This window comes from Anguilla rostrata, chromosome 17, assembly GCF_018555375.3.
Source record: "Anguilla rostrata isolate EN2019 chromosome 17, ASM1855537v3, whole genome shotgun sequence".
Taxonomy (NCBI): domain Eukaryota; kingdom Metazoa; phylum Chordata; class Actinopteri; order Anguilliformes; family Anguillidae; genus Anguilla; species Anguilla rostrata.
In genome coordinates, this window is record NC_057949.1 from 9,101,058 (window position 1) to 9,113,404 (window position 12,347).

The 12,347-nt window shown below is 44.9% G+C and overlaps 1 protein-coding gene across 9 annotated transcripts in view; it reads left to right on the plus strand.

Annotated features, from left to right (window-relative positions):
- Positions 1–12,347, plus strand: part of rbfox1 (RNA binding fox-1 homolog 1) — a 398,869-nt gene that overhangs the window by 159,042 nt on the left and 227,480 nt on the right. For 3 of the 9 annotated variants that reach the window (XM_064314524.1, XM_064314525.1, XM_064314529.1), the window contains exon 2: positions 1,262–1,306. The exons of the other annotated variants lie outside the window; for them this stretch is intronic. In XM_064314524.1, the coding sequence (XP_064170594.1) occupies positions 1,262–1,306 (45 nt within the window). The remainder of the gene's footprint in view (positions 1–1,261; positions 1,307–12,347) is intronic. 9 annotated transcript variants of the gene reach the window in all.

Consider the following 12,347-nt stretch of genomic DNA (forward strand, 5'->3'; position numbering starts at 1 on the left):
GATCATGATCTGCCTTAGACTGAAGATGGTGGGGTTTTGAGTGGAGTTGATGGAACTGATCCTGGGACAGTATTCATTTTGACTTCCTGGACTATTGTGGCCACCGTTATTGATTGTTGACTTGTAGGAGTACACAATATGGAACTCCTGGGCCACTTGCAATAAGCAATATTTGTCTGGCCTTGTTGGCTGATGTAGTAGCCGACACTGGCCTGTATTTTTTAATTTTTTTTTTTTTACATTGTAGCACAAAGGGAAACTGCAACCCGTTTTTCATCATTCGTGGAAGTAGATGAGCACAGATGTTAAAGCTACAAAGGAAAACTGTTGAAAATATTATTGTGTAACAAAATATTTAAACTCCCCTCCTATTTATTAATCAGAGAGCATTAGTTTTGAGAGCAACCTAATCTCTTCTAGTTTTGCTTGTAAAGTCATGAATCAAAATGAAGTAATGAGGTTCAGATGGCTATGACTACGCTAATTTTTGAACATGATATCAGATAATTTACCGCAAATGTATGACCTCTCTTGTGCATTTATGTTGTGTCATCGTATCGGCTGTAGCATGGGGCCGAAGTTCATTTTTAGCTACTATTGGCGAACGCTCATATGCCACTATTACTGTACGTGTGACATAGCCTGTTCTATCATTTTTATGCCTTTTCGGAATTTTATTATAACCCGAGAAAGGGCTTTAAAAGTGTTTGGATTTGTGGCATAGTAAGTATTGGAACCATGGTCATGGTTTATATCTGTGGCAGAGTTTTTAGATAGCAGGGATGGGATAACGGACTTACGAGCAGGAGGTTGCTGGTTTGAGTCTATGATGGTTTTTGGGATGATCAGCAGAACTCACTTGATCGCTGTGCAAATGGATTGTGTGTGTTAAGTGACAGCTGTCTAACCGTGGGCTAGGTCGGTAGGTTTTAATTCAACCCTAATTTGGCACACCTGATTCTGCAAATTAACTTCTCAACTAGATCTCTAGCTGCTGAATGAGGTGTGCTTTGTTAGCGTTGGAGAGAAGAAACCTACAGGATATTACATCTCCAGGAACAGGGTTGGTCATCGCTGGACAAGGGCATCTCTGAATACTTTTGTTATACCGCCAGAATACCGTGCTGCTTGTGAGAAGGCGACGCGCCGTTCATGTTTACTCCCTTTTGAGCACATGACCGTTACTGTAATGCGCGTTTCCCGTAGTGTTTTTTGAAACGTCGCGTCCCAACGCACTCACCTTCGCCTGTTTCTCTTTCAGGATCCGAAAGCTGAGCGCGGAAGCCTCGTAGATAAAGACAGCACAGTGAGTGAAAGATGGGATTTTATACTTCTTCTTCTCTTCGTGCCTTTCATGTGTTCAGCCTGCCTACGAGGATTAAAACCGGATGACTGCCGGTGGCTGATTGACTGCATGATTTCTGAAGCCTGACAGTGGGGGGGGGGGGGGTGGGGGGTGGGCAGTGGGGGGAATATTTGGCGGCGGCATCAAATTCTTTTCACATTATGCCGTACGGTAGATCCAGTTTATATACCCCTCTGTGAAGTAGAGGGAAATGGAGAGCATCGACTGGCACGCCTCATCTCTGGGAGAATCCGTAACAGGATTTGCATTTGATTAGGGCTAAGGCCAAAAATCCAGGCCCTAGCCCCTCCTCCCCCGAGCTTTGTTCACCACCGCGGTGCTTCTCTGCCCCTGGTCCTGCGGGGGGAAGGGCGGTGGGGGTGGGGGGGTTATGCTGTGCACAGCAATGCATGCTGGGCTTTTGGTTCAAACCGCTTCCGCTAAGAATTGGTTTTGTTTGAGCTGCTGGCTGAACACTTATCTGTCTTTTGGATATCAAGATAAGATATTTTGGATGTCTTTTGGCTCGGCTCAGGAAGACGTGTTTTCGTCTGAGGTGGTGCGTTTTGCGCTCACGGTGAGCGTTTCTGTTCCCGCTCGCCCCCCCCAATGTCCTGCGGATCTCCTGACTGCGTTAAGCTGAAGGGTGCGTTCAGATAATAGCCCCGCGCCCCTGAAAGAAGTTAACCGAACAGCAGGTGAATTTAGGCCCATTAGTAATCGGTATCGCTCACTGCGCTAGCAGAGAGAAGAGAACAGGCACGCGTTTCGTTTCTCAAACGAAGCGCTTGCTGAAGAAGAGCTGGGGGGCCGATGGCCGTCGGGGGACCTGAGACTGGAGCCGAGCGTCTGGACGGAGGCCGGATGGAACGCGGCTCGCTGGGAGCCCTGCTGACTGAACTGTCGCTAGCGCAGGGGCGCAGCCCGCACACGTTACAGTGCCACTTACGCAAAGGTGTGCTTCTCATTTCAACTTTGGGGGGGGGCAACAAACAGGAAGTTTTATTTGGGTTTTTTGTGGGGGTTGGGGTGGGGGACGCACACGATCGGTACTACCAAACATGATAAAATTGAGCGGGCCGTTTGTTTTTTTTTCCAAAGTTGGGGGGGGGGGGGGGGGGCGACATGTCCCCCCGCCCCCTGGGATCTCGCCCCGCGCCATCTTTGTGGCTGGATGCGGGTTTTAGAGTGGGGCAGGCTGCTGAAACATTCTGCACTTTCTCCATTTTGTGTGCGGGGGGGGGGGGGCTTACCCTGTTGAGGCGGTGTTCCATTTGGCGAGATCGTGGACGTCTCGTTGCCCATCGGCGATGACGTGGACAGACCGCCTCCGCCACGGCGCAGAATTAGTTCCGTCTTTCAGCCGTTTGCCGCCTGCATGCAGTCAGGCAGGAAAAGCAGGCTTCCTCAGTGCGCTGACTCCCCTCCGTACTCGTCTTCAACCGCTTCCTAACGCACCGGTACATTAAAAAACAGCCCTGTTTGAAATATTGTCCTATTTTATTTTGGAAATGAATTGAGTTCATTCGTGGCACCAGTTGGGGTTGATAGCTCTGCACTTGAAGCGCTCTTCCAGATAAATTGCTCAAGTGTTCAAGGAAGCGGTTTAGAAATAGAATGGTTTTGAATTCTGAATTCAGGTCTCTAACTGACCAAAAAAAAAAAAAAGAGTCTGAATAATGGAATTATGGAAGTGTAAGACAATTCCCTTTTTTGGTCTGGCTAAGCTCCCGGGCATTGTCTACAAAACCGAAGATGAAGCACCAGTCCTTTGGCTTACAGTGGAAAGGCCTGTTGCCAGATAGTTGGATTTTCTTCTTTACTGAGGTTTTGACATTCCATACTTTCCTTTCATGTGCCCATGGCATGAATCTGATGGTCCTGTGATTAACTGATGACTTGCAGATTATTTTTTTAAGTGGCAGTTTTGTAATTGGGTCGATTTTACTGAATTTCAGGATGTTGTCTGTGTTTTAGAAGCAGAAATAAATGCCATTGATGATTAGGCTGCTGGCTGTTCATAAGTCTTAACTCAGGATTAACACAGACTTAAATAATGTCTTAATCATAAAGAATCAAGCAATGTAGCCTAATCTGCGGTTACTGTGTGTAGAACTGACATTCATCAGAATTTTAAGTGCAAATGGCCTTTTTGGTAAAACACAAGATACTTGCCGCTAGTGCAGCTTAGCCTAGACATTGGACATTCATCCAGGCTGTTGTATGGTATTGTGCGGTCTGAGATGTGACATAATGCCAGATCTGAGAGGGGAAGATGATGGGACTGCTTGGTGATTGAGTGAATAGGACTGTAAGTTCAGTCCTGGATCAAATGGACTGATGAGCTTTGCCCGCATTAACTTAAATCTTTGTTTAAAAAAAGGTTTTTTTTTACGTATCAATCCAGTAAGGTTTAATTTTCCTGAAACAGAAACAGATTGGTTTCTCGCTTTATTGAAAACCATATGTATTTATTTCACCTTTTTCCTGTTAGCCCGATATCCTGAGGACTCCTCTATATTTAAAACGGAACAGCTACTGGCAGGGGAGATGGTCAAAAACACAGCTGTGCATTTTGAGGAATTTAGGACTCAGTTTAGGTCTCAAATTCCTCAAAGTATTTTATGTTCTTTCTTGTGTATTTTTCTTGCTGGCTGTAGTAGAGGAATTAACAGAGAGCATCCTCAATCTCAAACGATGATCACAACAATGATATCAGCTCTCTAAAAGAACTATCTTTCCATCTGCTTAAATTCACGACCTACAGGCATACTGCTTAGGATTCGTGCTTAACTTTTTGTGACAGGCGAAGCAAAATCTACTTATCGCATGAGTTTGCCTGCTGAGAAAAATGTTGTGATATTGATGGGAAACAGCAACTCTAGCTTATAATTGTTTGTCAAAGTTTAGGAGAAAGAGGCAAGAACTTTCCAGAATCCTGGTCATGGATTTGGAATAACAGTCATGTTTCAAGGCTTTGATTGAGGAGACCATTCATCCATCACAAACATGCCAACATGTTTGTGATGGATGAAACACAAACTTTTAAGTTCCTAACGTTGACTTAAAAAATAAATGCAAGTGTTTGTGTTTCATCCATCACAAACATGTTGGCATGTGAAATTTGATAATCAACGAACTTCATAAACTGTCTGTCAAGAAAAACCAACATTTATTTATAAGTCATAGTTAAGGACAAATGGTGATTGAATCCAGGCTGTAATGCACAGACAGCCCTGTGTGGAAGGAGATTTGATTTTTAAAGGGGCATATTAATGCGACCTGATTTAGTTTGCATTGCTTAATTAAACACTTGAACGGTTAATTGGATAAACAGGCCTAATATGTGGACAGATGGTTCTCATTGAGGTTCCTTTAATGGTATTGTACAATTTCTTTTTTTCTTGACATAGGTTAATTCTAATGACAAACGTTGAGCGGCACTTTCCTTAGCTATTGTATTTAGTAGGCCTCCTAGGTCATTTTAAAGATTGGTTTTACTCAGAAAGGTAGTGATAATAATTGGTTTTTACTAAAAAAAGAAGGGAATTACTGATTTATATGGATTGTTCTCGTATGCGGTTACTGATGATCTTGAGACGAATGCTCCATAGACTCGAGGTAAGATTCCCTCTGCCTCTTTATTTTGTTGCCTTTTCTCCCAAAGGCCTAATCATACACGCGTATGCTATATTTATCATTTATTCCTCTTGCATTCTGGATATTGAGTGACACTGTGGGCGTGCAGAGCGCTCTTGTCAACCTTTGTGAGCCAGTCGAGCGCCCATTGCTCATGTCAGATAAACAGGGAGGAGTGGGATGAGCCACCGGAGGGGAGAGGATGCCGCTGACGCTGCCCCCCGTGCCTCCGATTCATATCCCGCGCATCAACAAAATTTACCGCCAATAAGTTTCCCGGGCTAATGTGGCCTTGGAGGGCGGAAAAAAGGAGATTTTGAATGAGCTGACACACAGGCCTGTCTGAAAGGCAGAAAAAATAAACAAATAAAAATAAATCAACAGAAATATATGACACAATGCAGAGTTTATCTCGCCGTGGCACAGGGGGGAGAGCGTTCGGAGATTCCAGTTTCAATTTCCCCCAGGCCCATTGTTCCTGTGTATATCTGCCAGGAAAAAAAAATCGGGCATCTTCTGCTCGTGACAATTGCAAGGACACGGATGTTTATTTTCAGAGTGGCTGCCAAGATTACTTATCATGCACTTGCTGTTGGTTGTTCGTAAAGTGCCATTTCACAGTAGAATATAAAGAAATGCAATAAATATGTAAATACAGATAAACACTAGAGCGTCTGACAAGGGGACAATGGATGGATTTTTGGGGCTTATTTCTCGATTAATAATTACTTTAAAAAACATTTTTATTCACAGCTTTTTAAAAAATTCTCCCGACGTTGTCAGTTAGTCGGGGAAAGTTTAGTTTCCTCTGAAGTGTGTGCCACCGGCCGCCATTTCCTGTTGCCCTGCGGGGCACCAGCTGCTCGTCTGATGCTGTGCCTGCATCGGAGGAATGTGCCACATGCGCAGCTGGCGCAGCTGGTGCAGCTGGCGCAGTCAGACTGCAGGCGTCCGTTCTACCAGAGTGAACCGGGGGCATCCCAGTCTTACTAGATGCTTACTCTGCTTCCAGTGATGTCCTTTCCTGTGGCGTTTACTGGACACAGCTGCCACTGGCACAGTCAGGACTAAGTATCAGAACGACAGGCTATGAGCCACTCAGCAGCCCTAATAGTTACTGAATAAATGGAAGCGCTGAAGCAATTATATAGGTTATTATTTACGTTTTTTTCTGCTGGATCTTCTATCTGTGATTTCCAACACTGTACATTACTGAGGGCTTGTGGGTAATGTAGTTTTATGGGGGGTTGTTTGGAAGATATAGCCCTATGGATTTGTCTTTTATGTTATCCTGACTTGCTTGTCATCTTGAGCCATGCATGTTATTTAACTGTGCACTGGAATCTGTGCCCACAAAGGTCAGACCAATAGGAAATGTTTATATGGACAAGACATGGATGCCAATTTATCAAAGTGATTTTCTCACTTGCAATTAGGTCATCCCTGAGCAAGCAGTCAAAAGAGCCTTCTTGTCAGTCAGTTATCACATTGCCCCTCCCCTTGCCTTTCCAACACAGTCACATGCTGCTTTAAATGCATAGAACTGCAGACGTGCACTGTGAAATAGTAACCCCCTCACCGTTCATTTCACACCACATTTGATGTTTCTTTGTCTGCAGATGTGTCTATTGTTGTTTTTATGCCTGTATGGATGCATTACACACTCTGAAAAGTAAATTGACTCCACCAGTGTGCAGTGTACCAGGAGGATACTGTTACACCTGGTTGCTCAAAGACTTTCGTCTGTGTTTGACATCATGTCCATGTCTCATTTCTTCCTCTCACCTGGTGGATTATAAAAGAATTGCCTTTATGAGGGTCAGAATTGATCACTAATTGTTTAAGTATTCCGATTGTGACAATTCACTGCCTACAGTGACCTCATGGGGATTTAGATGGGAATGCCAGTTGAAATCATCTTGAGTCACGCGCCCTGCGAAATAACCATGGCACCGAGGCCTGCGTTGGACAAAGGCATCAAACCATTTTACAGAGGTGGGGTTCTTCAGCCGCGGGGGAAGTCATTTTAGGGGACCTTGAGATTCGATTGAATTCTGGGAGCGCCTATCAGACGGTTATTGAATTAGACGGCGGTGCAGCATCCTTGCTCGATTGACAGCCAATCCAGCCGAGTTATGGCGCTGCGCGGTGCTTCGTGGGCACGGGCTGGAGACGCGCTTTATGGACGGAGACCTGGGAGGGAGAGGGCGCTGGCCCAGCTCCGTCAGCTCCGCTCTTTACGCGCGGCCGAGGAGGGGAAGGGCAGACGGGCGACATCGCAGAGCGCTGAGATCAGCGAGTAAAGAGAGAGGGCCCTCCGCCGGCAGGGTGTTAGCGTGAGGAGGGAGTTGGGGTGCGGTCGGCATTCAGGGAGCTGAGCGCTGTTCGCCTCGGGGGGACGAAAGCCGTCCTTCTGAAATGCGGGGTAGACGAGAGGATGGATAGAACGCCCCTTTATTTCGCCGAGAGGGCTCTCTGGAAGGGAGGACAAGGAGGAGGAAAAGCAAAAAGCAGGCGACTGAGAGAAAGGAGCTTCGATTTGTACGACGAGAGTAATATCCAATGGCTAACTCTGCTCTTGAGAGTATTTTTTTTACTTGTAATGTCAGGGCACAGCCTATGTCTCTTTTTTTCGTTTTGGATTTGTGGCTCCTCGTTAAGAGCTTGTTAAAAATCATTCAGGAAAAGACAGCTTTCAAAGTCCCTGACTTGGAGTTAGGCACATGAAGGTTGCCACCGGAGCTCTATAGATACTAAAGGACAAAAAGGACATATTTAGAAGTAAATGTCGATTGGTTTCTAATGTGTATTGCTCCTGGCCTTGCTGTACTGTATGGGCCTTTTCTTTTTTCAAGGTTATTCTTCATAACCTGCAACGGTACGGCCGAGGTGTTTTCTGAATCCAGCTTCTGTACCATGAGGTGGCACTAGAGGGCGGTATTTAAAAAGGAAAGCTCTCAGCTAGGCCGTTATAACGGGAAATCTGTTTACACTCTTCCGAAGGAACATCATTGCTGGTTTCACATGCAGGCATTGGGCTATAGAGGCCTGTCGCTAAATATATATGAGCATCACTGCATTGCATTGTGGGGCCTGAATCTTCTTTAATGGTTGCTGGGATTTGCGGGGGCATAGAAATGCTTGAATCAGGATCAGTATTTATAGCAACATATATATCATGTTTTGTCCCTCCCCCCACCCCACATCTGCAACGGATATTACTTATAAATAGCAGATTTACATTTTGTTTGTTTTCCTTTCTATATCTGTTGAATAAAAGTGGAGTGGTCTTAATGTGCAATACTTATTTGTAAGCGCATTTTGCATTGAGGGATGTATTGACAGCTGGAGCATCATGGTTGGGGGGGGGCTTCATTTGACAGGGTGTTCCCTGCCTCATCTTGCAGCTAACACCTTGGATAGTTTTTTTTTTTTGGGTACCTGTGTCCTGCCTGTCCCAACTGCATGGTACATGCTCTCCTTAGCCGGTGGACTGTAGAGACTGTTTCTAATGAATGACCACAGCAATGATTTGTATTTAAATCATTTGCACGGATGTACAAGAATGCATTCTTCTTTAGGTGGGGCAGTCCTCGCGTCAGCAGCTGAACCTGAAGGGTTGGGATCAATCCCGTTCAAATCGGTCATTTCAGAAAATTAACTGAAATTCAATACGTGAATTGAGTCATGCCCATAATGGCCTGTGAGAAATCTGCCTAAAGCGAAATGGAATTGACCCCAACTGTGTCATGTTATGAGCATGAGAACGGATTTCTGACCAGAATGTTGCCGATTTGAGCGCTAGACAGTATTTCATATACTAGAGTTCTATACATACACGCTAATCATATATGGAATAGTGTAATTGTACAAATAAAACACTTTAAAGATATGCCAAGATAATTAATAGATATAACCTGCATATATTTTTTGTCCTTCACACTTCATACCGTGTGCTAGTGTTCATTTAGCTATTTTTGATTCTCTTGTATTAGGGTCAGCCTCATCACTTCTTTTTGACATCATTACAGTTAAAAAGTCCTCTGTTCTGGGAATAGTAGAATTTACTGTTGAGAAAGATCCCAGGCCAAGGAATTCATACATTTTCAGGAACTATCCAGTCGTGACATCAAAGGCTTGAATTTATCCACTGAACGCAGATGATTTTGTGCTTGAAGGGGTGTGCGGTAAATTTATTACATTAAATTGCTGCACAGCTACTTTTAAGTTATCATGTTTTCCCTTATTTAAAAATGAATATTTCCTGTGTATCAGTTTGCTTTGATCCGACTCACTTTGAATGAATCCTGTATCAACAGTGAAAGGCAGATAAAATGAATGACTTAATTCATTAAATTGTAATGAATTAATTTTCATTTTTTATCTCTAGAGCTTTTCAGCATTATGTTGGTGGATGGAGATGAAAAGGCAGAATTAATGTTACAGTCTGTACTCCACTCAGAGGCCTTATACGTGACCACGGCGTCTAACCTGAGCCGTCTGGTCAAGGACCTGGCCTCTGCCAGGTCATAGGTCACGGGTCAAAGGGGAAATTAATGAAATATTATAATGACAATTTGGAGCAAAGCAAGCAATTTTACATTTTTTGTTCCCGAGAAGCCCTAGTGATTTCTGAGCTTGTTTGACAACAAAATGTCCCCTTCCTTGTTGTGCCCCTGAAGGTGTCATTAAAGCTGTGTTTGTGCTATTTATAAAATACAGCAGCATCTGCTGCTTTAAGCACAGTATGCGTAATCAAACGAGCTTTGTTTGGAGTCTTTGTTCCTTTAATCGGTACAGTTAATGGAAAAGCTAATGCTGCTGTCTGTTCAGACATATTTGAGACATCTTTGCTTCCTCCACTCCAGGTGAAACTGGGTAAAACAGTCGAGTGTCTTTCTCCCCCGCCCTGAATGCATGGCAGTCCGTCACAAACATAAATGATAAGTTTGCCTATACGCCGGGTACGAGAACTGAGAAAACAGTAGATGAAACCCTTATTTCAGTCACTTTGAGTAGTCTGGAGTTAGAGAGAGAGAGAGAGAGAGAGAGAGAGAAGATGATATTAAATTTATGGAGTCTCGCTTCATTCTGCGAGTTTGTATTGAACAGTAGTTTGGTAATTCAAGTCTCTTCATCAACACGCGGTCTCTCCTGGAAAAAAAAGAAAGAAATATTGATCTTTTCTCAATTCGATTTTCCAGAGCAACACTACAGGATCGGTAAAAAAAAAAAAAGAAAGAGAAAAGGCAGCCCGTAATTATAATTTCACAGCACCCCGTTTCCTGGTCCTGTGGGCCCTTCTGAGCCACTGTCTCTCATTAAAGGAGCCTCTCTCTGCCGCTTCTCTTTTTCCCCACTGACTCACTGCATCTTGTTTAAGTTCTTCACTTGGTTCTCCAGGGGCGTCGACAAAAAAAAAAAAAAAAAAAGCTTTTTGTCTTTCCTGTTGAGATTATGCATTTATCATTGATAATAACATTTCTTCCCCATGGCGGTTAGCCATCCTGGGGCTCGGTAGCCGGTACGCTGCGGGTTTGAATCCCCGGCTGGGACACTGCGCCCTGGGACATTGGCAGAAACGCTGTTCTGGGCTCCATCGATTAAAATGGATGATATCCAGGTTCTAAACTGTGTAAGTTGCCCTGGATTAGGGAGCCTCCCAGGCAAATGCATCATAAAAAAATGCACAGCATGTTTGCACGTAGGAGCAAGCTATCTCAGATTTGCTGTAAAAATAAATTAATGATGTCCAGTGACATAAACTTTGCAGATGTCCTGTGGATAAAGGTGTCTCCTAGGTGAATAGTTTCCATCATAAAAAATGTAAACACACTTTTTAAAATGCAGCTACACCATGGTCTCTGGAATCATCCATGTTCTGCCTTGAGTATTATTTCTACTTTATTTTAATGGACAAAGTTTAGGCATCCCTGCAACATATTCCTGAAGGAAAAATGAAATTGGGGCACGATTCGATCGACACCTGTCCTTACTGTAAATTTGAAACAAAAAATTAAAGTATTATTGTTTCTTAATACACACTGTTTCATCGGTTTAGCTATCACTAATCACTTTACTAATAAGTATGATGTGTAGTCGTGTCAGTCACAGGGTCTGTTAATTTTTCTGACCTGTAATCAACTGAGATCTGAAAAGCAAGGTTAGCCGTGTTAACTGCAGTCAACTGTATTAACTCAGGAGCTCTCCAGGATCAGAAATGCGGACCTCTGGACTATAATATATACACTGGGCAACGCGGCGTGTCAATTTCTGTCTCTGCCAGCCTCGTTCCTGCAGGGGGCAGTAAATGCCTGTAGAAAAAGGAGGGGCGTAACGGCGAATTAGCTCCTCAGTTTTTTTTTGCACATGAACCGGCCGTTTGGGAATGGAAACTTTCTCTTTTTTTTCCCCTCCTCCCCTCCATCTCGGTATCGTTGAGATCAGCAGTATTGCTGAGGCAGAGGATTCTTTTCTTCCCCCCCCCTTTTCTCTTCTTCCAAATCAGTTCCTTTCCCTTGAAGTGAGCGTGTTGTGGCGTCCTGCGCGTGGCGAGCGGCCTGGGAGAGAGAGCGCGCGAGCGAGCGCCGCTTGTTTGTCCCTCCGCGCGGTTTTAAACGCTTTTAACGCGGTGTTCCGCCCGTCTGTTCGGCGCGCTAAATTCGGTTTCCCGTGTCCCGACATCCCCCGGCAGACCCCCGGCGTACTCTCAGGACGGGATGTTCATGTGCAAATTGGTAGTCAGCTGTCCGGCGTTGCCAGATGCTCGGGAATCTTATCCCCTTAAACATGTTTCAAATCTCCCCCTCTTCACTCTCCTAACCCAGTACACCTGCGCAATATTTTTCCTCTCGTGCCATTGACCACCATTTCATTAATTTCCTCTGCGTTTTACTCTACTGTTATGACTTTTCTGTATGCCCACATTTCAGGGGAAAAAATTTGTAGTGTGGCAACCCTGCCTTGTTGTAGTCTGTGAATCTAGGAAACCTCACAAATAAGATGAGCTCCACGTAGAGTTTACAGTTTACAGTCCGGGCCTCCTCTCAGTTTGGCCCCCACACCGCAGGTCTGTGCCTGTGCGGTCATTCCAGGGAAGTCTCCGTTCACGGCCCCCCAGTGTCCACTGAAAGGGACCCATGAGGCCCGTGCTTACGCACGCGTGTGGCGCCGAGCGAACCCGCGCACACCTGCGCGGCTGCAGCGCGGCGCGATGCGGGGCCCGGGGAGGCAGCGCGTTAGCATGCGCGGCGGGTAGCCAGCCGGGGCGCGGGGTCGCCTCGGCCGTCGGGTCTAATTAGTCATCATTAAGTAATTAGGACTGATATTGTAATCCTATTACAGATTACAGTGTCAACAACTG